Source organism: Vigna umbellata, chromosome 2 (assembly GCF_029865625.1).
Source record: "Vigna umbellata cultivar VRB3 chromosome 2, Vumbellata_1.0, whole genome shotgun sequence".
Classification (NCBI taxonomy): domain Eukaryota; kingdom Viridiplantae; phylum Streptophyta; class Magnoliopsida; order Fabales; family Fabaceae; genus Vigna; species Vigna umbellata.
The window spans coordinates 35,667,643-35,693,150 of NC_142166.1; the positions used below are offsets into that span (position 1 = coordinate 35,667,643).

Genomic DNA, 25,508 nt, shown 5'->3' on the forward strand with positions numbered 1-25,508 from the left:
ATCTATTATCAGAGAGTTTCGAAAGAGATTGCAGGTGCACCTAGTGCTCCAAGAATTAAGATTCAAAGGTTTTGAAGATTTTGAAGAATTCTTGTAAGCTACCATTGAATGACTATTGGCTTATCACTTCTGCACAATTCAGGTGTATTCTTTACTGATCAAAATTTGTTTTTCAATCAAGAAGATTGTTGTTTCCCTGTGTGTGTTGCCAGGAAGAAGAACTTGGTGTTCTTAGTACTTTGAGAAGGGTCTCAAAGGGTTACTGCAGTGAACAAGATTATTCTTCTGTAGGGTGTGTTAGCTATATTAGATTTGTATGAGTTAGAGAGAAGATTTACATTTTGATAGTGGGTCGCTATAATTCCTTATTGTAAAAACTCAAAATCTTTATAGTGAAAAGTCTTTCAATCTAAGGTTGATTGAAAGAGACTGGATGTAGGCATTGAGGCTGAACTAAGATAAAAAAAATTGTGTTTGTTTTCTATCCTTAATCTCTTTGCTGCATTATTTTAATAATTATATTGTGTGCTTTTAAAGATCATATATAGTTTCCAAAAAAAGAAAGCATTTTTACTGATTACCAATTCAACCCCGCCCCCCTCTTGGTAAGAGAAACAATCTTCTATAATTCTCAGTTTGACAAGATCAACAAAGACATTGTTGCTATCAAAGGAAAGCTAGAGATTCAGAGTTTAGATGATGATAGTGATGAGAATGAAAAAGGTTGATACTGATAAGAATGAGGAAGAGAGTGTTTCGGATGAAAGTGATAATAATATACTACTTAGGGACATGATCTGATTAGATTAGATTAAGTTCTATTTTTTTTATGGGATAATTGTAAATAAGGCCTTTATCTTTTGAACACTGATACTAGGTTCTGTTTTGATCTTTATCTCGATTGAATGAAATATTGCTTTTGATTTCATATCTAGTGCTTATTCATTGAATGCTTTCTATATGAATGTTTGGATGATTGGTTGAAATCTGATTATGAATGATTGAATGATAATGAATTGTATGGATGCAGTCTGATATATTTCACTATCATATTCTTCATTGCACATTCATACTCATTTGATATTACAATTGCATCACAATTATTGATTATTACTGGACTAACACTCAACATTGTTGAGAAAGTTATACTATGCAGGTTTAACAATGATCATGAAAGCTTTAATGATCATATTTGTGTATTTGAACTCACTCGCAAAATTTAACTGATTACAAATCGATTAACATTCACTTAGCAGAGAGCTTAATCGATTAGCTTCATAATGTAATCGATTATAAATCGCTTCATAATATGTTTATATTTTTTGCTACATACTACTTAACATGTTATAATTGTCATTATATACATTCTAAGCATATCTTTGATATCAAGTGTTGCATATTATTCAAAAATGTTTTGAAAATCATTACATATGCATCATTTTTTAACTTTGCACAAAATGTGTTAGAATCATTTACTCTTATACATTCATTTTGATGTTGTATTAGATATATCATGCATTTATAATACAATTATACTCTGAGCTTCATATCTATTGTATAATCATATTGAGTATTTTGAAAATGGCATAGTATGCATCATGATACATTATGCTAAACTCATTATATACTCTGATTTTTATGTATCTTTATATTGTCATACTGTGTTCATCTGATATTTAAGCTTTAATTTAAACCGGTATAAATATCATAATTGCTTATACTGTTTAAAGTGCTACATTGCATTATGATAGGGGGAGCATCACAATTTTCAAATGGTCTGTAAGAATTTCTTTTGATTTATCTTCTAAATCACTTTATCTTCCATGTTACTGTATTGCCATTTTTTTGCTAATGCCCAAAGGGGGAGAAATAACTGGAAAATAGTTTCTTGTTGAGCATCATCAAAAAGGGGGAGATTATTGATAGGGGGAGCTATGTAGCTAAGCCCATATCTCACATATGAGTTTTTGATGATGACAAAATAAAAGTTTTATAGTTTCTTGCATAACAAAATGGCAAAATTGTTGCTTAATTATCTGTGTATGTGCTTTAACTATCTGTGATGTGTATTTATTGTTTACAAATGAATCTTTGTTTAAAACTCTTTGCACATTGCATATTTGTATGAATTAATCGATTATACTGTTTGCATAATCTGTAAAAATTCATCAAATATCAATATATGCTTAATAGTGGCAAAACATCAAGTTTTAGCCGATTACATTATAGGTATAATCGATTAAAACTCGTGGTTATGCCTACACATGTTTACTGAGTGCATTGACGTGTTTTGAATTGAAAAAGTTTTCAAAATGCTTAAGTATGAAACTTAACCGATTACATTAATTTCCTAATCAGTTAAAATGCGTTTTGTATGAAAACCTTTTTCATGAATAGCCATAACTGTCATAACAGTATTATTTTTAAATACCGTGGCTTATGTAAATTGCTTAATCGATTACATTCACTTCTTAATCTGTTAAATGCTCTGAAATGTAAATATGTTAATGCTAAAGGAATTGCTTAACCAATTACATTAATTGGGTAATCGATTAATATGTGTCAATGTTGATAAAATCTATAAATAGACGCATTGCTCTCTGTATTCAACAACTTTATGATTCATATCTTTAGTATCTGATTTGTTTATTGAGGTATTATTGTAGGAGCGTCCTGAAACTCTCCAAGAATGAAGATTACCACATTTGGAAGAAATTCTCAAAGATTCTTGAAGAATTGAAGTGTTGTCATAGGTTGATCATATATGCACACACAAGTGTATTTTTCCATATCAGAGTTATCTACAATCAAGGCTGATTGTTGCTACGAACATGAAGAGGACTTTGTGAAGTTCTTTGACTTAGAGTGGGGTATCTCTAATGGTGACAGAAAGAGAGTGCTCTTTCTGGGTTGCTATAGTTGATTTGGAATTAGGAAGGAGATTACATTGAGAGGATTGTTCTCTTTAAGCCTTGCTTTGTAAGAACTCAATCAATATAGTGGAATCTTTTCAATCTAAGGTTGATTGAAAGAAGACTAGACATAGGTAGTAGGCTGAACCAGTATAAACAATTGTGTGAATCTCTTTTGTATTGTTTTTATTCTTGATTGATTGCATTCCAAGAAAGATCAAAATATTTCAAAAAAATTTTTAAAAAACTTATTTTTACAAGAGAAACCTATTCACCTCCTCTTGGTTGGGACACTTGACCGTCGATAATACTTGTGCTTTTTGTAGTGTTAGTAATTAATAACTTTAATTTCAACAATTTCAAGTTCAAATTTAATAACTTCAATCTCAAGATCAAATATTCAGAAGTCTAACATGCATGAACTTTCCCTGGAGAAATAGAAATTGAAAAGAGTAAAATTGGAGAACTCACTCTAATATAGCCCTACAATGATGCTCTATACTACATCTTAACTAGTTTCGAGGTTAATAGAGGATTTTTGGTTTGTTATCCATGAACAAAAAGAGAATAAGAATGTAGAAAGAATGAAAGTGAAGAAACGTGTTAGGAGAGAATTGAAGTTTTTCTATAGGCACCCACAGCTTCTAAGTTAAACCCTCGCTCTTCTCAAATTTATTCTTTCGCACCAAACCCGAAATCACGGCTCAACTATTTTTCATTACTGGTTCTAATTTCTATTCTCTTTTCCTGTTTAAACAACATTCTATATATATTTTCAAATTGATTTAAAATTTAAATAAAGAATATATACTTAATGATCACTTATAAATGATTTTATATATTTATTTATAGGTCTTGTTTTCTTTTTGTTATAATACAAATATTTTCCGAAAGACTATTTTATGTTCGAATATTATAAAATAATTACAAAGATCATTTTTGTCTTTGAAATATTATACAATTATATATTTAAAATTTACTTAATATAACTGATAAATTAAACTATTAATATATGTAAAATCAGAAACTAAAGGTGTGATCTATTGTAAATCGCTAACATATAAAAAAAAAGAACATTTATGTGAGCATGTAACAACTATATATCTCTACTCAATAATTTATATATTGTTGTATATATACATAACATGTGATGTGTGAAATAGCCTTGAAAAATGTCCCTACTTAATTAATAATGCATGTATAAGATACACGAAGCCAGAAACATGGCTGACACGAGAGTTTCCTAACTCACTGTATAGTTTCTGCAAAAGAAATGTATGGCATCTGTTATCATTCTCTACCTTCCAAAACTTTCCAACTTTTACTTATGCTTATGCTTTTTGTACCATGTGTGCGATCTCAATATTAGATTCTCTTTAGTTCATCTTTTTCCCTTTTCCATGAGCTAATCAGAGATAACACAAACTTCAGTTCCTGATTCCTGTGCCAACCCAAAGAAAACCCTTTTTCTGCCCACATTTTTTGATTGATTCTTTTCTCTCTAGATAAGGGACAATTCAAAGAGACAGAGAGAAGTATAGAATAGAAGATGAAAGTTGTTAAGGAATGGTTGAAGGGGTCGAAGACTGTGCTTAGCATGTTTTTAGTGCAAGTTTTTGCAACAGGGATGCAGATTCTATCGAGGGTTATACTTGTTGAAGGCACTTTCATTTTCGCACTCATTGCCTACCGTCACGTTATTGCTGCTGTTTGTGTTGCCCCTTTTGCTTTCTACTTTGAAAGGCAATAATCAAGCTTTTCTTTCATTCATCTTGTTCTTATATATTCTTCTGCATGTATAAACTTTCTTCCACATTTTCTTCTCACTCTTTACTCTCTTTGTTTGGATTGAATCATATGTGTTGTGATTGCAGAGGCCGCCAAAAGAAGTTGAGGTGGTCGATTTGGTTCTGGCTCTTCCTTAACGCCTTAGTGGGGTACGCATTAATCTGCTTATTTCAATTTTCAGACTACACTCAATACAAAAAAAATGAATAAAAAGTGAAGACAGATGAGTAGAGATATTAGCTTATCCAGTTTCTATCAAAACTAGCTTTCTGTCCATACATAATTTCATGGCTTTTTCCACATACTTGAAACAAATTTGTCCACAAATTTTAAGAAAAGTCCAAAAACAATTATTTATCACGAATTAAGTCACGTAGACTCATGACAATTTTAAAAGAAAAAAATCTTAAAAACTTCACACAACTTCTTCAAAAATTTACAAAAAAAAGAGAGTATAATTTTCATTATTTTTTTATAATTTGATTTTTTCAAAAATTAATATTAACATTGAAATTATCATGACTTCTAATTTATTTATTTTTTAAAATTTTATGAAAAGTTTGTATGAAATTCTCACGATTTTATTTTTAAAATTGTCATCAGTCCATAACTTAATTTATGGTCAATGATTATTTTTTTATTGATCTATAGTTTCTGCACAAATTTAACCTTAAAATATCCTAATTTCATAGCATAGTCCATTATAAAATTTGATATTTGGATTCTAACACTCGATTTTTCAAGTTTTATAAGGATAGCACAGATAATTGAATGTAGCTTTCTCTAATTGACTTTTGCAAATCGATGTCTGTGGAAAATTGATTTTTGCGAGCAAGAATCAATTTTGATGGCTGGAAATTCTCTAATTCCTTTTACAGTAAATCAAAGAAATTAAAAAAAATTATTTGTAATAAATTTTAGCTTTTTTCTGAAATACAGTAGAGATGTATGTCTTGCTTATTCATTGTTGCATACAGACATATAGACATATCTTATCATATATATACAAACAGCAAATTGTCCCTGAATGTGCCCCATTTGTTTTGGAAGTTTATTTTATGTTAGTAGCAGTTCAAAATACAGACGAAATACAATCAAAACACAATGAAAAATAAAAAACAAGACAACCTTCTACTTAATTTGTCAAATCTGACATGACAACAAACCTGCATTTATCGATGTCGAGGGATAGGTGACACTAGGCACGTACCTCCTAAATCTAGTAAATAGTGCAACACTGACTTATAAGGTGATTATGAACTTAATGGTGATTATGAATTTCTGCTATGTTCCTTATTGGTTTGGCTGTGTGGTGAGAAGACACCTTTATTTTCGAAATGACATAAGCTACAGATTTTCCAAAGAAATCTACAAATTAAGTTGCTTGAAGTCATTAGTTGGGTATCAGCAGCTTTCAGTTTTTCTAATCAATGCATCACGTATAATTAGGTTTTTTTATTTTTCCACGTCACGTAACTAGTGGAAATTAGGGTTTTTAAACAGGTAAAGGAAATAGAGAAAAGAGCACGTATGTAGATTATTTTAATACATGAAAATAAAAAAAATGTGTGGATATATAATTATTAAATTATTTCTATTTATTTTAAAATAATAAATCCTTAAAAAATTATGAGCACATAATCCATCATTTTTTTCCTTATAGAGCATATTTCTATCCACATAGTTTTTTGAGAAAGAAAATAAAATGCTGTATTCACACATAAAATGTTATATTTCTATCAACAACTATGCTTTCTACAATCTTATAATCTTCTTATATTCATTGTTTTTACCTTTCTTTACAAAAGGTTTTATTTTCATATGTTCTTTTAAATGCTCATAAATATCATTGCTCTCATATAGAAAGGAAAAGAATATTAAGATTGGTTAAGAACTTATGTGGATTAGAGTATTTAGTTCGTAACACTTCATTAAAATAAAAATAAGATACTAACTGGTTTAAAATTTATGTATTTTACGATTTTTAGAAATCATGTTTTAGATTTTGGAAATATAGAACAAATATTTCTTTTTATCATTAAAATTAAAACTAATAATAGATAAATGTGTTTAGTATATAAGTTATATTATAATTAAAAATTTATAATAAATAAACTTGATTATAAACTACATATTTGTGATATAAAATTTATATTGTGATGTTAATTTATTATTTTTTTAAAATAATCAAAATTTAATTTAAACAGGGTAAATTGAATGAAATATATATTAGACATTATCATTTATTTTAAGGGGGGAAGAAAATTTTGAAATTTGATATAAAGTGAAATATTCTTTTCTTTTCTGAGTTTTTTTATTTCAACTTTGTTCTCTCTATTTTCTTTCCACTTTTTAAATAAAAAACTAAAATACGTAATTATTTTATTTTTTTCCTCCAGACTAATATCATTAAGAAAATAAAATATAAAATAATTTGATTATATGGTTGATAACTTTTTTAATTGTCGTTAAACCAAAGAAAATTTAAGTTTAACTTTTAAAAATGTATTAAAAAGTTTTAAAAATCAAAACTAAATATTTAATTATATAAGATTTGATAGATAACTGATTATACAAGAATGAACATAATTCTTAAAAACATTCTCGAAATAAATACTAAATACTATTGTTCAAGAATAATTCTTAAAAAAACAAATATGAAGATTAAATTTTACATTATAAGAGTGGATGGGTAATATATTTTCTTAATTGTTTTGCATATATGATTAATTTTAACAAATTTTATGAGCTTTATTTCAATTTTAACAAAACACATCCTCATTTCGTTTTATTGTGCAACCATTTGAATACATTTATATGTTGTAATTATGATCTAGAGTGAATAATGCTTATAGTTTTTAACTATATGTATGATTGCAGGATAACACTGGCTATGGGACTGTTCTATTATGGTCTGCGAGATACATCAGCTACTTACTCTGTCAATTTTCTGAGCTTGGTTCCTATCTCCACTTTCATTTTCTCTATTATATGCAGGTATATATACGTATATAAACTAACCGAATATACATACATGTATTTCTTTCTATTCATATGAACAGTAAACTCTTACGAGTTTACATTCCTAGACATGACTTCCGAGTTAATTTGGAAATAAACTTGTTTTCTGCATAAACTCGATAGAATTGACTGTGAAATCGGTAGAATCGTGTTGAATGGCAAGTTTGAAACAATTCTGCGAACTTGAAAGTTATAATCTAAGTATTTATGTTTTACAATATTTATTATTGTGAACAATATAACTATAAATTTTATTTATTTAAAGTTATATAATTTTGTAGACTTATTTGAATTAAAATATTATTTATATAATTTTTTTTCATCTGAAATAAGCTTTTTCGAGTTTACGAGTTGAATTTACGAATTGAGTTTACTCGACTCTCACGAATTTACGTAAACTCTCGACTCTCGAATTTGATAAACTTGCATGTGAATAATAACTGGGGTGTAAGAAGTTTGATTAACGGGATTCTGAGTGATACATGACAGAATGGAGAGGGTGGAGATTGGAAGATGGACGAGTAAAGTGAAGACAATAGGAGCAACTTTGTGTGTCGGGGGAGCATTAACGACTAGTCTGTACAAAGGGAAGGAATTCTATATTGGTCTAACTACCCATCATTCACACACTACATCAGTTCAGTCATCCAAAGTCAACATGCTTCGTGGCACTCTTTTTTTGCTTGGTAGCTGCTTCTCATACACAGCTTGGTTCATCGTTCAAGTATGTATATATGGCTCGCTCATGTTCTTCATTTATTAGAATTGAATACTAAATGTTCTTCAATCTAAACAGGTGAAGTTGCTTGAAATATTTCCATTCAAATATTGGGGAACGATGCTTACGTGCATTATAGCATCAATTCAAGCAGCAATAGTCGGAATATGCTTAGATTGCAGAAAAATTACTTGGACTTTAGAGTGGAATCTACAACTTATCACAATAATATACTCGGTAAGATTATTACCTTCAAATTGCTGCTACTTTTTATAATTTATATACACCAATATCATATAAATTATTAAAGGAAAACATATATTAAATTGATGTCGTCTTAAATATATCCAAACATTCCCGAGGAATAAATAACAAGTTCTTAGTAATGGAGAGGTAAAGCCCTTTATTGTGGGAAAAAGAGAGAGGATATTTTACGTTCATGATTATGATATTAAATACATTTTCTTATTTACACACATCCCTTCTATTATAAATGCACTTTTCTTTTAATTTTTCTCTTTATTTTCTGTTATAACCATTTGTCGTATTCCTTTTTTTTTTCTTACCTCAATAATTATAGAAAGAAATAAGAACAATGTATTAATCAAAGTAATAAAAAAATTCAAAAATAAAATAAAAGAAATTTTGAGTTATTATTATATATTGTATTTATAATATATGATTCATATTTTGAAATAGTTTTGTCAAGTACGAAATGCAACTGAAGAGTACAGGCATAGCAGATTTACTTTGAATTTAATTTACAAAAAAATTATTTTCAGATTATACGATCAAAAAGTACGTTTTGAAAAGTTTGGGTTTTAAATTACATAATATAAAAGTGTTCTTTTGGGAACTTTTACTTTTAGAAGTCAAAATAGGCTTTAAGATTGGGATATCAGAAAGTCATTTTTAACTTTTAAAATTTACATTTTAAAAGTTAGAATTGTATTTTTTGAATTTACTATCCAAAAATAAAAATTAACCTTCAAAAAAAGTGTTTTAAATTATCATTAAAAATAAATTATTAAAAAGTACATAATTTTACAAACAAAAATTAATTAATTCTTATAATAACTAATTTAGATATCAATTTATAAAGTAAAAATTATTAATATTTAAAATAATTATTAATATGAATATATAATCATAATCAGTTTATAAATCATAATCTAAATTATAGTTTCCAACCTTAGTTACAAATATTTTAGTTACTAATGAGTGTATATAGTAGTATTTATAGTGACTAATTATTTAAAATTAGAAATTAATTTAAACTCTATTTCATAAATCAATTATAATTTTTATTTATAAAGAAAACTATTTTAAATATCAATAATTTTTATAAATTAATATTTAAAATACTCACTGTAATAAATAATTATTTTTGTTTTCAAAATTAATTGTTATTTAACAATTTTTTATAGTGTGTTCGTTTTAACACAATTTTAACTTGTCATCAATCATTTTTCACTTGTAAATTGTACAATCTAGAATGTCTTGGGATTACGTAGTCCAATAATGAACTCCAACCCGTATACCAACGCTGCTCAAATAAAAAAAAAAAAAACCAAAAAATGAAACAAATACTTACCTTCGGACTTAATGATCTACTATGATTCTGCATTATTAATGAGCAAGAGTTGTTTGTACAGGGAACATTGGCCACAGCTGCTACGTTTTGCTTAATTTATTGGGCAATTTCAATCAAAGGACCGACTTATCCCACAATGTTCAATCCATTGGCTCTTATTTTTGTGACCATATCAGAAGCTATCTTACTTGGTGAACCGATCAGTCTTGGCATGTATGAGTGAATGCTTTTCCTTCAACAACACAATGGCAGTATTATTTTTATGCATCTCTGAAAGTGATTAATGAAAAATTGAAACTTATTTGCAGCTTGGTGGGCATGATTTTGATCCTGACGGGGTTGTACTCATTTTTGTGGGGAAAAGAAAAAGAGACAGAAAGTATGGTTGAAGCTTGTGGAGAGGTTTCAACAGCCATGGCACGAGAGTCTCTTGGACTTCATTCCACAGCCATGGTTGTACCGAGTATTTCACCTAGTAATGACAAAAACGATAGAAATTGAAAAATATAAATTATTATTATAATGTTCTTACAATGATAAACAAGACTTCTGCTTTTTCTATAGTTAGCTTACGAATAAATATGTAACTAGAGTGTAACCAATAGATTGTCATATTTGGAAATATCACTTATTTATTTTGTTACATGACTTTTACCTTAATTTGAGCCTATGGGCATGAATAATTTCTAACTAGACCTTATGTTTACCTTAACGGTTTAAGTCGTAATATAAGGTAATTAGAAGTTAATTTTAGAAAATATTCTCAAAGGGAGTATGATTTTGTACATGAGGGTTTGAGATTCATAGAGTTTCATGAAACATTAGTTGTTCTCTATTAATAAATGCAAAATCTTAAGTTAAAAAAAATTATATTATCGACAAAATTCGTCAATAAAATAATTTTTACTGATAAAAATTTATTGATAAAATAAAATTTACCAATAAAATATACACTGCATCTATAAAATTGTAATTATTGATAATTATTTTTGTAGATAATATATCATGTGTCGTTTGTAAAATTTTTATTATCGACGAATATCTTTGTTGGTAAAAAATTAGATAGAATGAGTGTCAAAGTTTTTCTTTAACTTTGTCCATGTTGTGGTAAAATCTATTGATAATGATTTTTTTAAAATCTGATGGTAAATTCTTCAATAATTAATTTTTTGAAAATTTTATCGATAATTAATTTTATTAATATTTGTTGATAAATTGGTCAACAATTAGATTTTTAGAATTCTTTGATAAATTCGTCTATAGAATTAGCATTGATTTTCTTGCAAAATCTGACAAAGAGTGTGCTATAAATGAAATAGAGATGAGAAAGAAAAAAAATAAGAGAAAAAGAAAAAGAAGAAAGAGGAGGAAGAGGAAGAGAAGGTGGTGATGATAATAGCAACAAGGACAAAGGAAGAGAAGAAAAAATGAAGGGCAAGAGGAAGAGTAGAAAGTGAAAGAGAAGGAGGAGTGAAGGGTGGTAGATTGAACGACAACACACTAGGACAAAAATTGTGTATAACGTCACGCGTTCAACATCCAATAACAGAACAACCAACGTTAACAATGACCGGTGACGTGCAATGTTGTTTTGCACCATAAATGATTTCCCAACATATGGGAACTTGAGTGGTTACAATGTTAAAGGTCATTATGCATGTCCGATTTGTGAAGAAAATACTAGTTATCTTCAACTGAAGCATGGACAGAAAACTATGTACATAAAACATTGAAGATTCTTTCCTCGAAATCACCTTTATCGTAGATTGAAAAAAGCATTTAATGGAAGTCCTGAAGATGATGTAATGTCCAGACCCCGTAATGGGAAGAAGTATACAACCAGGTGAGGAACATTGATGTTGTCTTCGAAAAACATAAAAAGAAGACCATTGAGAAAAATATTTAGAAAAAGCGATCAATATTTTTTAAGCTTCCATATTGGTGTAAACTTGATGTGCAACATTGCATAGACGTGATGCATGTTGAAAAAAATGTATGTGATAGTGTTGTTAGGACTTTACTAAACGTAAAAGAAAAAACAAAAGATGAAGTGAAAGCATGACAAGACTTGGTTGACATGGGAATCCGTTCTGAGTTACATCCGCAATCCATAGGAAGACACACCTATCTTCCTCCAGCTTGTCACACTCTTTCAAAAAAATAAAAGAAAATTGTTTGTCAATGTATACATAGTGTGAAGGTTCCACAAGGTTATTCATAGTGTGAAGGTTCCACAAGGTTATTCATCGAATATTAGTAGCCTTGTTTCTATGCAAGATTTAAAGTTAGTTGGTTTAAAGCCTTACGCTTGTCATGTCTTAATGCAACAAATTTTACCAGTAGCTAATCGAGCCATATTACCTGCTTTTGTTAGAGGTATTCTCACATGTTTGAGTTTGTTTATCAATGTCATTTGCAAGAAAGTTATCTTGCTCCTAGTTCTGCAGTTATCTTGCTCCTAGTTCGAATTGTCTCCTGCATACACAAGAACACAAAACCCTAGAATATTTGGTTAGCACAAAAAGATATAGGAGAAGATATAAGATTCAGAGAATAAAATAAAATAAAACAAAAACAGAAAAAATAAAAACAGAAATTCAAAATTAAAGTCAAAGATAATCAATAATCACACAAATTAACCAGTTAAACCATGAATCCCCGGCAACGGCGCCAAAAACTTGATGACAAATTTATGAACACCGAAAAACGGTACCACAAACTTGTTGAACAACCGGCAAGTGTGACCGAATCGTATCAAGTAATAAACTCGGTAAGACCAAGTATCGTTCTCCCAAAGGACTCACGGCCTAGTTTAGTTATGTGATTTGTTGATTATTTAAGACTTAAGAACGAAATAAGTGAAGTTTAATATGCAAAACAGAAAATAAACATATATGCATGAATGTGATCAATGGCTAAAACAAAATACAAACACTTCAATGGAATATATGAATGAGTATGTTGTTGGGGTTATCAATTTCATCTTATCCACTCTCATATACTTTAGGAATTCAACATTCTTTTCATCATTGTTAATGCCACTCTCTAAATTACCTTGCAAGAAGGCCTATCCCTAATTACGAGTTCATACAATTCCTAGCATTCCTAATAATTAGTTCTTTTAGTGCAGGAGCTTAACGGCAACCAATATACTATTGGGAGAAATTCCCTGGATCTAGACTTCCCCGTACGTTCCCGTATCGACAAAATCAATAATCATGCATTGAATGAGTTAAACAAAGCAAACATTGAGCAAAGAGGAAAAACCCTAACTAATGATGAAAGAAAGCATAGGTCTTAAATATAAGATGTAAAAACAAATTCCATATATGAGAGTTTCACAAGACTACATTGATTCCCCAACAACAATACAAGGTTTAGTTCACCATATTCATGGTGAAACTAGATGAATAATAATGAAAGAATGAAAGATAAAACCCTAGAAAGGTGAAAAGGTAGCCTGAGCATCCAAGATCCTCCTTCAAAGGGGGTGGAAGAGAGAGTGTTTGCTTCGTTTCTGCCAAAGATACAAACCCTAGGACGTACTAAAGCTTATATACTATTCTAAAATTACATAAAATTTAGGCCCAAGCCCATAAGTGTGCCGCTCAGCGGTAAAGTACCGCTCCACGGTAAGTGCGTGAGTTGGTTTCTTCCCCTCAGCGGCCATTTTGCCCCTCAGTGGATCCCCCGTGAGCTTCTGAGTGCCGCTCAGCGGTAAACTGCCGCTGAGAGGCAGTTGCGGCTTCTCCTTTTGCAATTTTTAATGTCTTTTCTGATTTCATATCTTTCCTTCTTCACTTCTTTCACCAAATTCACCTTAAAACCTGCACAAAAACACTGAAATCAAGCATAAACCTGTCCAGCTCTCTTATTTCTGAAAATATGAATAAAAGCATGATTTCAAGCTAGTTTCTAAGTGTTAAAGGTTGCTTTTAGTATCAATTTCAAGCATGAAAATAACAGTTTTTCAACTGTTATCAACGTCCAACCTCTTTCTATTTGATGTCAACTTTACGTCCAGTCTCCCTTACAGTGACACAAAATCTTGCTTTAAATATTAATATTTATTCAAATATTAGGCTTCACTCTCTTTATTATTCGACGTGCCTATAAACAAGTAACGTCGATCCTCATAAATTGACGTCAATGTTTCGTCCAACCTCTTTCTATTGGACGTCAACTTTACGTCTGATCCCCTTACAATGATGCCAAATCTTCCTTTAAATATAACTATTTATTCAGATATTAGACATCACTCTCTTTACTACTTGACGTGTATATAAAAGAGTAATGTCGGCTTGTAATACAGGACATCTAATTTACATCTCCCGATATGACGTCGGTCTCGAATTCGTCGTTAAAAGCCCAAGTACTAGTGACAGTGGTGACGATGACGGACAACAAAGACAATAACAAACAACAAAGTTTAAGGAGAAAGAAAAAGAAAATAAAAAATAAAAAAGGAGAAAAAAGGGAAGAATAAGAGGAAGAAAATGAGATCGTGATATTTATCGACGAGTATTTTATCAAAAGTTTTCACCATCGATAATTTTGTTTTACTAATAGAGTTTTATGCTTATCGATGGATTTCGTTCATCAATAAATATGATCTTTCTTGTAGTTTTACTTTATAAAAGAAAGGTGTAAAATTATAAACATTTCTTGTATTTGGAATGTTGAAATCGATCTAAAGTACGACGCAATAGAAATAGTGATAGAGAATTAGTGACTTAGTAAAAACAAAGATACTAAAATCATGCAATATTTTAATTTAATCTCCATTTTTAGTTTTTTTTGTCTTATATACGAGAAAATTGATTTTTTTAACCAGGAGTATTAAAGTAAGTTAATCTGACTTACACATACTGACTCACTAATTGAATTGAAAATAAGTTAGTCTAATCTTAATTCATTTTTTTGTGAAATAGAAATTTTGTAATCTAATTCAAACTATCACGTATTATATGGGTTAGGTGAGTACTAATATTATTTTGAACTTAGACATATATATTTCATCTTTTGAATTTTATAATAATGATATTAAATTATTATATTATAATAAATGAAACATCTTTATACAAGGTAATAATTATCGGAATAGTTAGAAAATAAAATAATTATATAAAAACTCATTAAAATAATAGTTTATTTGATATAAAAATTACAAATAAAAATGTTAAAAAAAAAGTAAAAATGATCAAATGTGTATCTAAAAAAGATTTGATACACGAAATGGTACAAAGAAAAATATATATAATTACATATATACTAAGAGAAAAATTACATTTAAGATTAAAAAACCTTCTAAATATCAAACTATTAAAATTATTCATAAATAATGAAAATTGTTTTAATAAAACAATTAGTTTTTCAAATGAAACAAAAAAAGAAAGATCAATGAAAATAAATAAGATATTTTTGTATTACTTAGTAAATAAAGAGTTTACATTATTTAACATATTTCACTAAGAGAGTTAACCATTTTTATGTGAAAAAATTATATAAATAAAAATGCTAAAAAGAATAAAATGTAATTACAAGACCTAAAATTGATAATATATCATTTGAGCCAAATAAAATTTTGCTAAAAGAAAAAGTATCTTGTAGATATAAGTGGATTTTGTGGATATAAAGAGTCCGAACAATTGGAAGAAAAACAAAAAAAAATGTGTAACAAAAAAAAAATGAAAGGATACAAAATTAAATACCAACAATAGTATACATATGGAAAGACATGAATGAGGTATTATATAAGAACCTAGAAAATAGAGTATTAAAGTAGATAGGTGTATTAAAATAATGAGACGAACTTTTACATTTAAAATAATATGATAATATAAATAGAACTTTCTAAAGCTCGATTCATTATCTAAATACACTTCATCTCTCTAAAACATTGTTTCCTTCCGTTCCTATGACTTCTCTCTATCATCTCTCACTTCTGGGCTGTGGGTTTGACGATCAGGAGGTACCCAGACGACCATGGCGTCAAGGACTACGCATCTGACCGATCAATTGGGTGAATCGAGCGGGTAAGTGATTATTCCTTTATTGCGCGTCTAGGGTTCTTGATCTTGCAAATTGGTTCGGTTTGCAGGGATCAAGAGTTATTTTCTTTCAAATTATAGCTTAATTTAAGTTCTAAGGTGATTTTTCCATCACCAATTGGTGATCTGTAGGTGTTTCTACAGTTTCCTTGCGGTGCAAGGTACGGTCAGAGTAATCCTGTGATCTGGGCAATATCTTTCTGAGGTACGGGGAGCTAGATTTCGTTTTAATTAGTAGTATGATATGTGTGTGTGATAAATTTTGTGTTATGGTGTTGTATGAGTTGCATCCTAGGTTTTGAGTAGATTAAATTGTCTGTTCTTTGAATTCCAAAACATGAAACTATGAAATGATGATTGTGAACTGAATTGGATGGTGTGTGCAGTTGTAACTGAGCATATTAAATGTGAGTAATCTGATATAGTAGTGATTAGATAGAAAGTGAAGGGAATTATGTTTGTTTTTAGTCTTTTAGAGGAAGTGGAGTAGTGAATTTGAGAGTTAGGGGTTATGGACTCAATTAGATTGTGTGGACAGCTTGTGGAAGTCAATTGTGGCTGATTAGAGTCATCAAAGTGGTCAAAAACAGGTTCAAAGTGGTAGATTTGATTTTGGGTCCCTATGTTGATAAATTTGATGTTTTAGAGTAGGAATTGGTTCATAATCAACTTAGATTGATGTTAGGAAGGTTTAGAATCACTTAGTCAAGTCTAATTAGGTTTATAAAACAATCTAGGGGTGTTAGAATTTGGGGAAAATGGTTAGAATTGGTAATTGTTGGTTGAGTTGCATAATTCTGCAGAATTTTGTTTTGCAGATTATGTAGACTCGTTTTGCGAATGGATTCGCATAACGAGTCACCATGGCGAGATGCTCTCTGCCAAGACATTTTGCACAACGAATTGGGACGATGTGCGAATGGGTTGAGAGGGTTGCTCTTTGTTTGATGATTCACATGGCGAATCAGGTCGCTATGCAACTGGTTGGGGTTTGGGACTATTGTTAATTTTATTCGAATAACGAATAGGTGCGCTCTGCGAGTGTTTAGGGAGTATGAGCCACTGTCTGGGCTCTCGCATAGTGAGGTAGGACGCTTGGCGAGTGGTTGGGGTCCGATACTATTTGGAGGTTATTCGCATAGCGAGTTTAACCGTTATGCGAATGGTTTTGAGGGGTGGATCTCTGTCTGAGGATTCGCACTATGAGTTGGGTCGTTGTGCGAGAAGCCTCTGGTCGCTCTGCGAATGTGTGTGTTGTGCGAATGGATCAGTTTTAGTTCACTCTTTCTTTTGGTCTTAAGTTGTTTTAAATGAATTATTGAGTGCCTTAAGAAATATGTTTGAGTTGTATTATGTTATATCATTGTTTATTGTTGTAAGTTGTGTTTCAAAAAGAAAGTTGGTGATTTCAAAGTTGTAATTTCAAAGTATGGTTGATGGACGTAATTCCATGAACCTCATGGAGAGGTTACATGGTGGTGCCCTATTTTTTGATTCAAAGTGAATTCTCTTGTTAAGATTTAAGTATGTTTAGAATGAATGCATGAGCTTAGTCTTGGGGGTTATCCTGAAACTCTAGTGGTCTTTCATTCTCAAGTAGAGAGGATTGATCCATGTCGTGAGGAGTAGTAGGAGGTCTTAGTCTTGGAGGCTTTCAATATGCTCCAAGGCATGGTACAAACTAACCTCGTGAGTGTGGTAGGGTGAAACCCATTGACAATGCCTTTGCAAAGCAGTAGAAACCACCACGAGTGCACAATCCGCCATAGCTCGGCGATCATTCTAAGTCCGGACAGTCAAAGTCAGTGTGGTGTCATGTGTGAAGGGTTTATGTGATGTGAATGAATAAGTATAATTGTATGAAACTTAGTAAATAAGTATATGATTAATTTTTGTTTAAACTAACTTACCCTATTGTGTGCTTGTGTTTTGTATGTATTGGTGTTCTTTCTTCTGCAATGATCATCCTTTGGGTGTGAGTAGCGGGAGAAGAGGTGTCTTTAGAGCAGGCATTGGATGGAGGGGATGTTGCGGAGTAGTTAGTTTAGTCTAATCTTATAAATAGTTTTGAGTATCTTATTGTTCATATATAAAGTTTTAAATCTATAGTTGTTTTTGGATAACTGTAAAGATAATACTTTATATTCTAGATGAATAACAATTCTACCTTATCATGTATGTGATAACTCTTTGCTATAGTTTATACTATATTTTAGGATGTTACAATTGATACGGCTATAGAAATGAGAATTGAGATAAATATGTACATATGCATCCAATTTCATATTTAATTAAAGAAAATCATTATTATTTATACTTTATATCATTAGAATTAGCCTATTTATCATTCCTAAGTGAATAATTTATTTCATTATTATTTAATGTTTTATTATTATTTTATCAAATTATATAATAACATAATTATAATTAATTGTGTATAATTTACTGTAACACTAACCTTAAGGATAAAATTATAAAGGTTGAATACCCAATTTTGTCCCCACTTTGGTTCGGAAATCTCAAGTTAGTCCCTTTATAGAAATGTGAGTTCAATGGATCCTTACTTGTAATTATTTGACTCTAATGAGTCCCTTCCGTTAAATAGAAGGAAACGGAGTTAGTGGGCTGATGATGTGGCAGTTGTATTTGGTGAGGTGTCAATACGCAATTGTTTGCGTGCTTACGTGGTGTTAGGGTTCCCCATTTTCAAATTGGGTTTTATTAAAAATTGGGGATAAAAGGATTTGGGGCTGATTTGTTGGAGATTAGGGCATGTCCGAGAAAGAAGACAGAGGCAGGCAGTGATCGCGGGAACTCGTAAGAACTTTTAGACAAAGCATTTGTGAGTGGACGACCATTGGTGGGGTAAATCAGGAAAAGCGACTTTCGAAGGTGCGTTTATGGTAGGTTTTGTTCTGTGTTTCGTTGCTTTCGTTGTGGTCCCCCTAGAAGTTTTGATTTATTTTATGGTTTGTCTGTGTTGTGTGCCCCATTCTCAGTGCATTTGCTTTGTTTCTGTTGCGACGTTGTCGTTGTGGTCCCCCTTCATAGTGTGTGGTACTGTGTTGTGGCATTTGCTTTATTTAATGTCATAAATGTGGTTTTGTTTTGTTTGAGTTGTTTATGGTCTGTACAGTAGTATGTTTATGCTTTGTTTTTTGGTTAGATATCATTTGGGTTAAGGGTTAAGCATAGATTAACTAACTGTGACCAATTTTATATTAGATAATATGGCCAACTCAGACATTGAAGTCGTGTTTCACCATGGGGGGAAATTTGAGAATAATGGGACATTTGGATATCACTATGGTCAAACCACAACAATAAAAATAGACCCTGATCGATGGAGTTATTTTGAAATATTAAGCATTCTAAAGGAGATGGGTTATAGGAATGTAAATGACTTATGGTATTCATTGGGTCGTGGTCCTGTATTAGAAGATTGTTTGGAACCTTTATTAGATGACAAGGGTGCTTGTCATCTGATCAATATTGCTATGTTGAATGGTGAAGCTCACCTCTATGTTATACATAGGGTGTGTGAACTTGAGTATCTTCTGCAGTTGGAATACTTTTCTGAACCCCAAATTGATAGACCTAGTGTTGAAGGAGAAGTTGAGAGAGAGAGTGCTGATTTGGAAGTTCATAGACCTAGTGATGAAGGAGAAGTTGAGAGAGAGAGTGCTGATTTGCAAGTTGATAGACCTAGTGTTGAAGGAGAAGTTGAGAGAGAGAGAGTGCTGAAAAGGAAGTTCAGATAGAGATTGGTGTAGCAAATGTTGAGGCAGTGGGTGAAGCAGAGGTTCACACAATAGCACCTGAGGTAGAACCTGAATCAGAAGTTCATCCAGAAATGATAGAAGTTGAGGTTGATGTACTGGCTGATATAGAGGGTATGGTAGAGGATGTAGAGGATGTTGGTGTGGAGGATGTTGGTGTGGAGGATGTTGGTGTGGAGGATGCAGTGGAGGATGTTGGTGTGGAGGCACAGGTTGAGGTAGAGGATGTTGGTGTGGAGGCAGAGGTTGAGGTAGAGGATGTTGGTGTGGAGGCAGAGGTTGAGGTAGAGGATGTTGGTGTGGAGGCAAAGGTTGAGGTAGAGGGAAATGGTGTGAATGTAGACGTCCAGTCTGATGTGGAGGGGCAGGCAGAAGTAGAGGGTGAGGTAGAGGGTAATGGAGTAGAAACTGATGAGTATGATGTTAGCAGTTGGAATGGGTCTGATGAAGTGGGATTTGATATATTTGAAGGTACTAATGAAGTTGAATTTGGTGGACCTAGGGGTTTATCTGACAGTGATTGGGAATCCGACAGTTTGAAGAGTGTTGTGGAAAGTGATAACACAGATGATGATAGGGATGACCATGGGGATTTTGGTGTTTTTTCAATGCCTAAAACTATGGAACAATATAAATGGGAAGTGGGCACGTACTTCAGTGACAAAAAAGAATTTACAGAAGCTATAAGAACCTATGGAGTAGAGAATGGTAGAAAATTAAAGGTTTATAAAAATGACAAAAGAAGAGTGCGTGTCAGATGTTGTGGGGCAAAAGGGAAATGTCCTTGGAATGCATATTGTGCATATAAGGCAGCTGAAAATACATGGCAGCTAAGGAAAATAGTAGAGAACCACACTTGCAGTAGAGAATTTAACATCCGTCTAATGACTTCAAAATGGTTGAGTGGGAGGTTAGAGAAGACTATGAAAGAGAATCCAAATATTAATCTGTATAACCTCCATAACAAAGTTTCTAAGAAGTGGAACATTGGTGTTTCACGGTCCACAACCTGTAGGGCAAAAGCAATGGCATCCAAACAAATAGAAGGTGATTTTAAAGAACAATATAGAAGAGTGTATGACTATGCCAATGAGTTGCTTCGGTCAAATCCTGGTTCAACTGTGAAAGTTCATGTTCAACCTAATGAGGACACTCCAATTTTCAAGAGACTATATGTGTGTTTGAAGGCCTGTAAGGACAGCTTCGTGTCATGTAGGAGTGATGAGAGAAATTAAAGGGGTGAATCCAGACGCCTTTAAATACTTATTAGCCATCCCACCAAGGTATGGCAATCCACATGCCTTTAAAATTCATTGCTCCTATTAATTGTTGCTTGTTTTCATAGCTGATATTTTGCACTTGTTATTTGTGTAAGTAGATTTTGGTCACGGTCAAGGTTTACAAGTAATGCTGTTTGTGACACCTTAGTGAATAACATGTCTGAAGCATTTAATAGTGTAATTTTACATGCAAGAGGTAAGCCCATCATCACAATGATGGAAGACATTCGTCTGTACCTCATGAAGAGATGGGCAACAAATAGAAACAAAATATCCACATATGAAGGTAGTATTTGTCCAAAGATTAAGAAAAGATTTGACAAGGAACTGCACCTGACAAAATACTGGATACCTAGGTATGTTGACATGACCACATTACCATTTCACTGATTTCTCTTTTAAACACTAATTTCTCTTTTAAAAATTTGCAGTTGGTCTGGAGAGAAAATTTTTGAGGTCAGACACATTTCAATGATGACTGACAAGTATGTCGTTGACATTGATAAACTGGAATGCAGTTGCAGAAAGTGGACTTTAACAGCTATCCCATGCTGTCATGCACTAGCTGCCATGACATTTATCAACATCAATGGAGAAAACTACGTGCCACATTGGTTTACAAAGTCAACCTACCAAGAAACATACATTCCAATCATCTACCCTGTCAATGGTCCTCAGCTATGGGAAACAACTTCTCAGCCTGATGTTTTGCCTCCAACTAAAAGAGTGTTGCCTGGTAGACCAAAGAAGAAGAGAAGGCTAGAGGCTTGGGAGCTAAAGAAGGATGACACACAACTGAAGCAAAATGGAACTCGTAAGAGATGTTCCATATGTAGACAGGTTGGTCATAAAAGAAATAGTTGTCCACAAGCTCCTCCAGCAAACCAAACTCAATATCAATCAAGTGAGCAACCTGCAACCCAAGCTGAACAAAGTCAGCCAATTACTGGACCAAGTCAACTTACTCAGCCATCTACAACACAAGTTCAAAACTGATTTAGGACTGACAGCTTTTGTAATCACAGACATGTATTTTGTGATCACAGACATGTATTTAGGACTGATTAAGTGATGGCTATTTTGTAATCACAGACATGTATTTTGTAATCACAGGCATCTACTTGGTTTCATTATGATGTAATTATGACAGCTTTTGTTTTCATTATGATGTAATTATGAATGCTGTTTGGACCTTTGCCATATCAATTTCAATCACATATTTTGTTCACAGATTTTGGCATATCAATTTCTGATTATATTGTGATCACAGCTTTTTGGATTCAATTTATATTTATATTTTGGCATATCAATTTCTTCTTCAATTATATTACAAACACTGAAAGTGTGTTGTACCTCTGTTACATAACTCTTTTTTTGGATTACAGAAGTACTATTACAAACACTGAAAGTGTACTTCTTCTTGTCTAAAAACGAACTTCTTATACAGATTTCTCTTTTTGGATTACAGAAGAATCTTCCTCATTTTATTGTAAATTCAAACTACCTAACAGAACCTTGAATTCAAACCATAATTTCAGAACCTTGAATTCAAATTTCACCTTCATTTGATAACATCATATTACAATTTGTCCAAAGTGCTCTTCACATAAACTATCTAACAGAACACATCATGGACTTTTAAACAAAATACATACAACAATGATATTAATCAATCCCAGAAAACATATCATTGTTATTAACATCTTCTCCCTTTTTTGACATTCCCTAACACATTTCTCCAGACTATTAATCTTCCTCCTTTGCCTTGCAATAATACTAACAGTATCATCTACACAATCTTCACTAAGCCATTTAAAGAAATTGCATCCTTGAAGTTCTTCATTTCTTGTCCGCTTGTAGTTAGGGCAGCCCCAGAATTGTTTCCCCTCGTTTTTAATTGTTTTTGCCACTCTCAACACAGCAGCCTCCCCACAGTGGCATATTTGGCTTCCAACCAATCCTCTGGATGAACCACCACGACAGCTCCCCCATGAGCAAGACGAACAACCGTGATTCGAAGACATTGCGAACCCCAAAGAGTGAACCCGAAAGAGCGAACCCCAAACAGAGACAACCACTGACAACGAAGAAGAACTCGCCAACCGCGAACCACCACTGCTCTGTCTTCCCGCGATCACTGCCTGCCTCTGTCTTCTTTCTCGGACATGCCCTAATCTCCAACAAATCAGCCCCAAATCCTTTTATCCCCAATTTTTAATAAAACCCAATTTGAAAATGGGGAACCCTAACACCACGTAAGCACGCAAACAATTGCGTATTGACACCTCACCAAATACAACTGCCACATCATCAGCCCACTAACTCCGTTTCCTTCTATTTAACGGAAGGGACTCATTAGAGTCAAATAATTACAAGTAAGGATCCATTGAACTCACATTTCTATAAAGGGACTAACTTGAGATTTCCGAACCAAAGTGGGGACAAAATTGGGTATTAAACCAATTATAAAATATTACCTTTTAGCATGTTTTTATGCATGTTTCTTCCTTCGAGTAGGAGGGATTTATATGATTCCTATTACAAACATGTGTTTTTTCTTTTTTTAACTTCACAAATGCAAAAAAGTCTCTCCTTTCTATTAGCATAAACAACGTGAATATAGAAATACATTGTTTTTCTTTTTAGGATTTTAATTGGTTTGATATTTGTTCGATCTCTTTTAGAAGAATCGAATTAATTCGATGTGGATTATTGGTTAATTGGACTATCAAACAATTTATTTTTTCAATCTAAATTTGATTATTTTAACTAAAGGTTCCACAATTAACACAGTAGATGTGCAATTTATTTATATTGTGGGTTAATTTTACAAATGCATTCAATTTATTGAATTTACTTGTGAATATCAATTAAGAATTCAATAGAGATTAAATGGAGTGAAAATAATTGGTGAAGGTCAAGATAATTAAGTAAAAAACTACTAAAGAAAATAAATGAAAGTAATAACCTAAATTACAATAAACATCGTCACTCAATCAGTTATTATCTGTTTGCAGTGTTCTCATAGTACCTATGTTGTAAATATAATTTGCCCATTTATGTTTTTATATGAACAACATATTTATATTTTCTTCTTATAAGTCAAAATAAAATAAAAAAAATTTACATAAAATGCAATAACAGTTTGAAAACGTCCATGTTAATTATGTCTATTAGGACTATGTTTTGCAATAGTTACATATGTGTCGACTCTCTTTTGATCTCATAGAGTCTATCTTTTGATTTTGTTTACAGAAAATTTAATATCATTAAATAGAAGAAACTATATCCAATCATGGTTTGAAAATTAAACAAAATCAAAGTTTCGAACATGAACCAATTCTATTTTTTCATTATAATTGATAGATTAAAAATATATTTAACCATTTTTTTTATTTTTTATTCTTTTATTACTTTATTTTGATTTCCTTTTTCGATTTTCTTTGTAACCATCAATTTCTTAATCTTTGATATCTTCATCTTTCAAAATAGTGCCCATTAATTTTGATAATTTTACCTTCATATCATCATCTTTGATCTCTTCATTTTGATACTCTATACTCTCAACACAAATACATCATTAATTAGAAATTATTATATACTATCATCAAATACCAAAGATGATGCGTTATGATGACCATTTCTCTTTCAAAAGAGAGAGAAAACAAATAATTAAAACCTTGTGTTTTTGACTTATAAAAGATCATAACTAACGAGTTACTTAAAACTAAATAGAATTTGACTCCACGAATTAGCTACCTGTACTACCATTCCCCGCATTAATTTTAGAAGTTGAAAAGCTTACTAAATTAGACCGATTATAAACTAAATAGCTAATATAACTAACTTATATATAAAGATCAAGTTTCTTTTTTCAATCCTTATAAACAAGACAAATTTTTTATTTGGTCCCGAAAACATATCCATCCTAGTTATAATGTACATACCTAAAACAGAAAACGTGAAGGTCCAAACAACACCGTGCGATGCTCTTTCTTATGTTCACGAATTTGAACATATAATTGATATCAATATTCTACCTCGCGAAATTGAATGTATAATGCATCATTTGCCTGCCTTTTGTTATTATTGCCTACAATATTAATGTATGTTTTGAATATTCTACAAATATGTATTTTGTTAAAAGTATTTAGTTTAACAGGAAGGGATTAAAATGTCGTCAATAAAAAACTAAATTGACAGATAGATTGTTAGTTTATTATTTGATTATAGTTTGTGTGTGAGTCACATTTTTGAATTGTTGAACTCAAATATAGTGTTAGATGTTTGGAAAACGAATGAATCGCATGATAAACGTGATACGGTAAAATACTCGTTGCGATTGAGTTGGATTGCGTTGGCAGTT

General features: G+C 31.4%; 1 protein-coding gene across 3 annotated transcripts; it reads left to right on the forward strand.

Moving 5' to 3' along the window:
- The first annotated feature begins 4,036 nt into the window (after window positions 1-4,036).
- On the forward strand, window positions 4,037-10,676 carry LOC124826899 (WAT1-related protein At5g64700-like). 3 transcript variants are annotated; one of them, XM_088107950.1, is made up of 8 exons: window positions 4,080-4,187; window positions 4,418-4,655; window positions 4,787-4,849; window positions 7,581-7,697; window positions 8,211-8,445; window positions 8,518-8,676; window positions 10,095-10,246; window positions 10,342-10,676. In XM_088107950.1, the coding sequence occupies exons 2-8, from the start codon at window positions 4,462-4,464 to the stop codon at window positions 10,532-10,534; spliced, it is 1,113 nt and encodes a 370-aa protein (XP_087964076.1). In that variant the 5' UTR covers window positions 4,080-4,187; window positions 4,418-4,461; the 3' UTR covers window positions 10,535-10,676. The 3 variants fall into 3 exon arrangements, with proteins under 3 accessions (XP_047155811.2, XP_087964076.1, XP_087964077.1); XM_047299855.2 differs by having other exon boundaries at window positions 4,037-4,655; XM_088107951.1 differs by lacking the exon at window positions 4,080-4,187 and having other exon boundaries at window positions 4,513-4,849.
- The last annotated feature ends 14,832 nt before the right edge of the window (window positions 10,677-25,508 follow it).

Bases quoted from the DNA above. Each gene is read 5' to 3' on its own strand.
- LOC124826899 (XM_047299855.2), top strand. From the start codon at position 4,462: ATGAAAGTTGTTAAGGAATGGTTGAAGGGGTCGAAGACTGTGCTTAGC. The intron at 4,656-4,786 runs GCAATAATCAAG...TTGTGATTGCAG, and splicing joins TTTGCTTTCTACTTTGAAAG to AGGCCGCCAAAAGAAGTTGA. The intron at 8,677-10,094 runs GTAAGATTATTA...TTGTTTGTACAG, and splicing joins TTATCACAATAATATACTCG to GGAACATTGGCCACAGCTGC.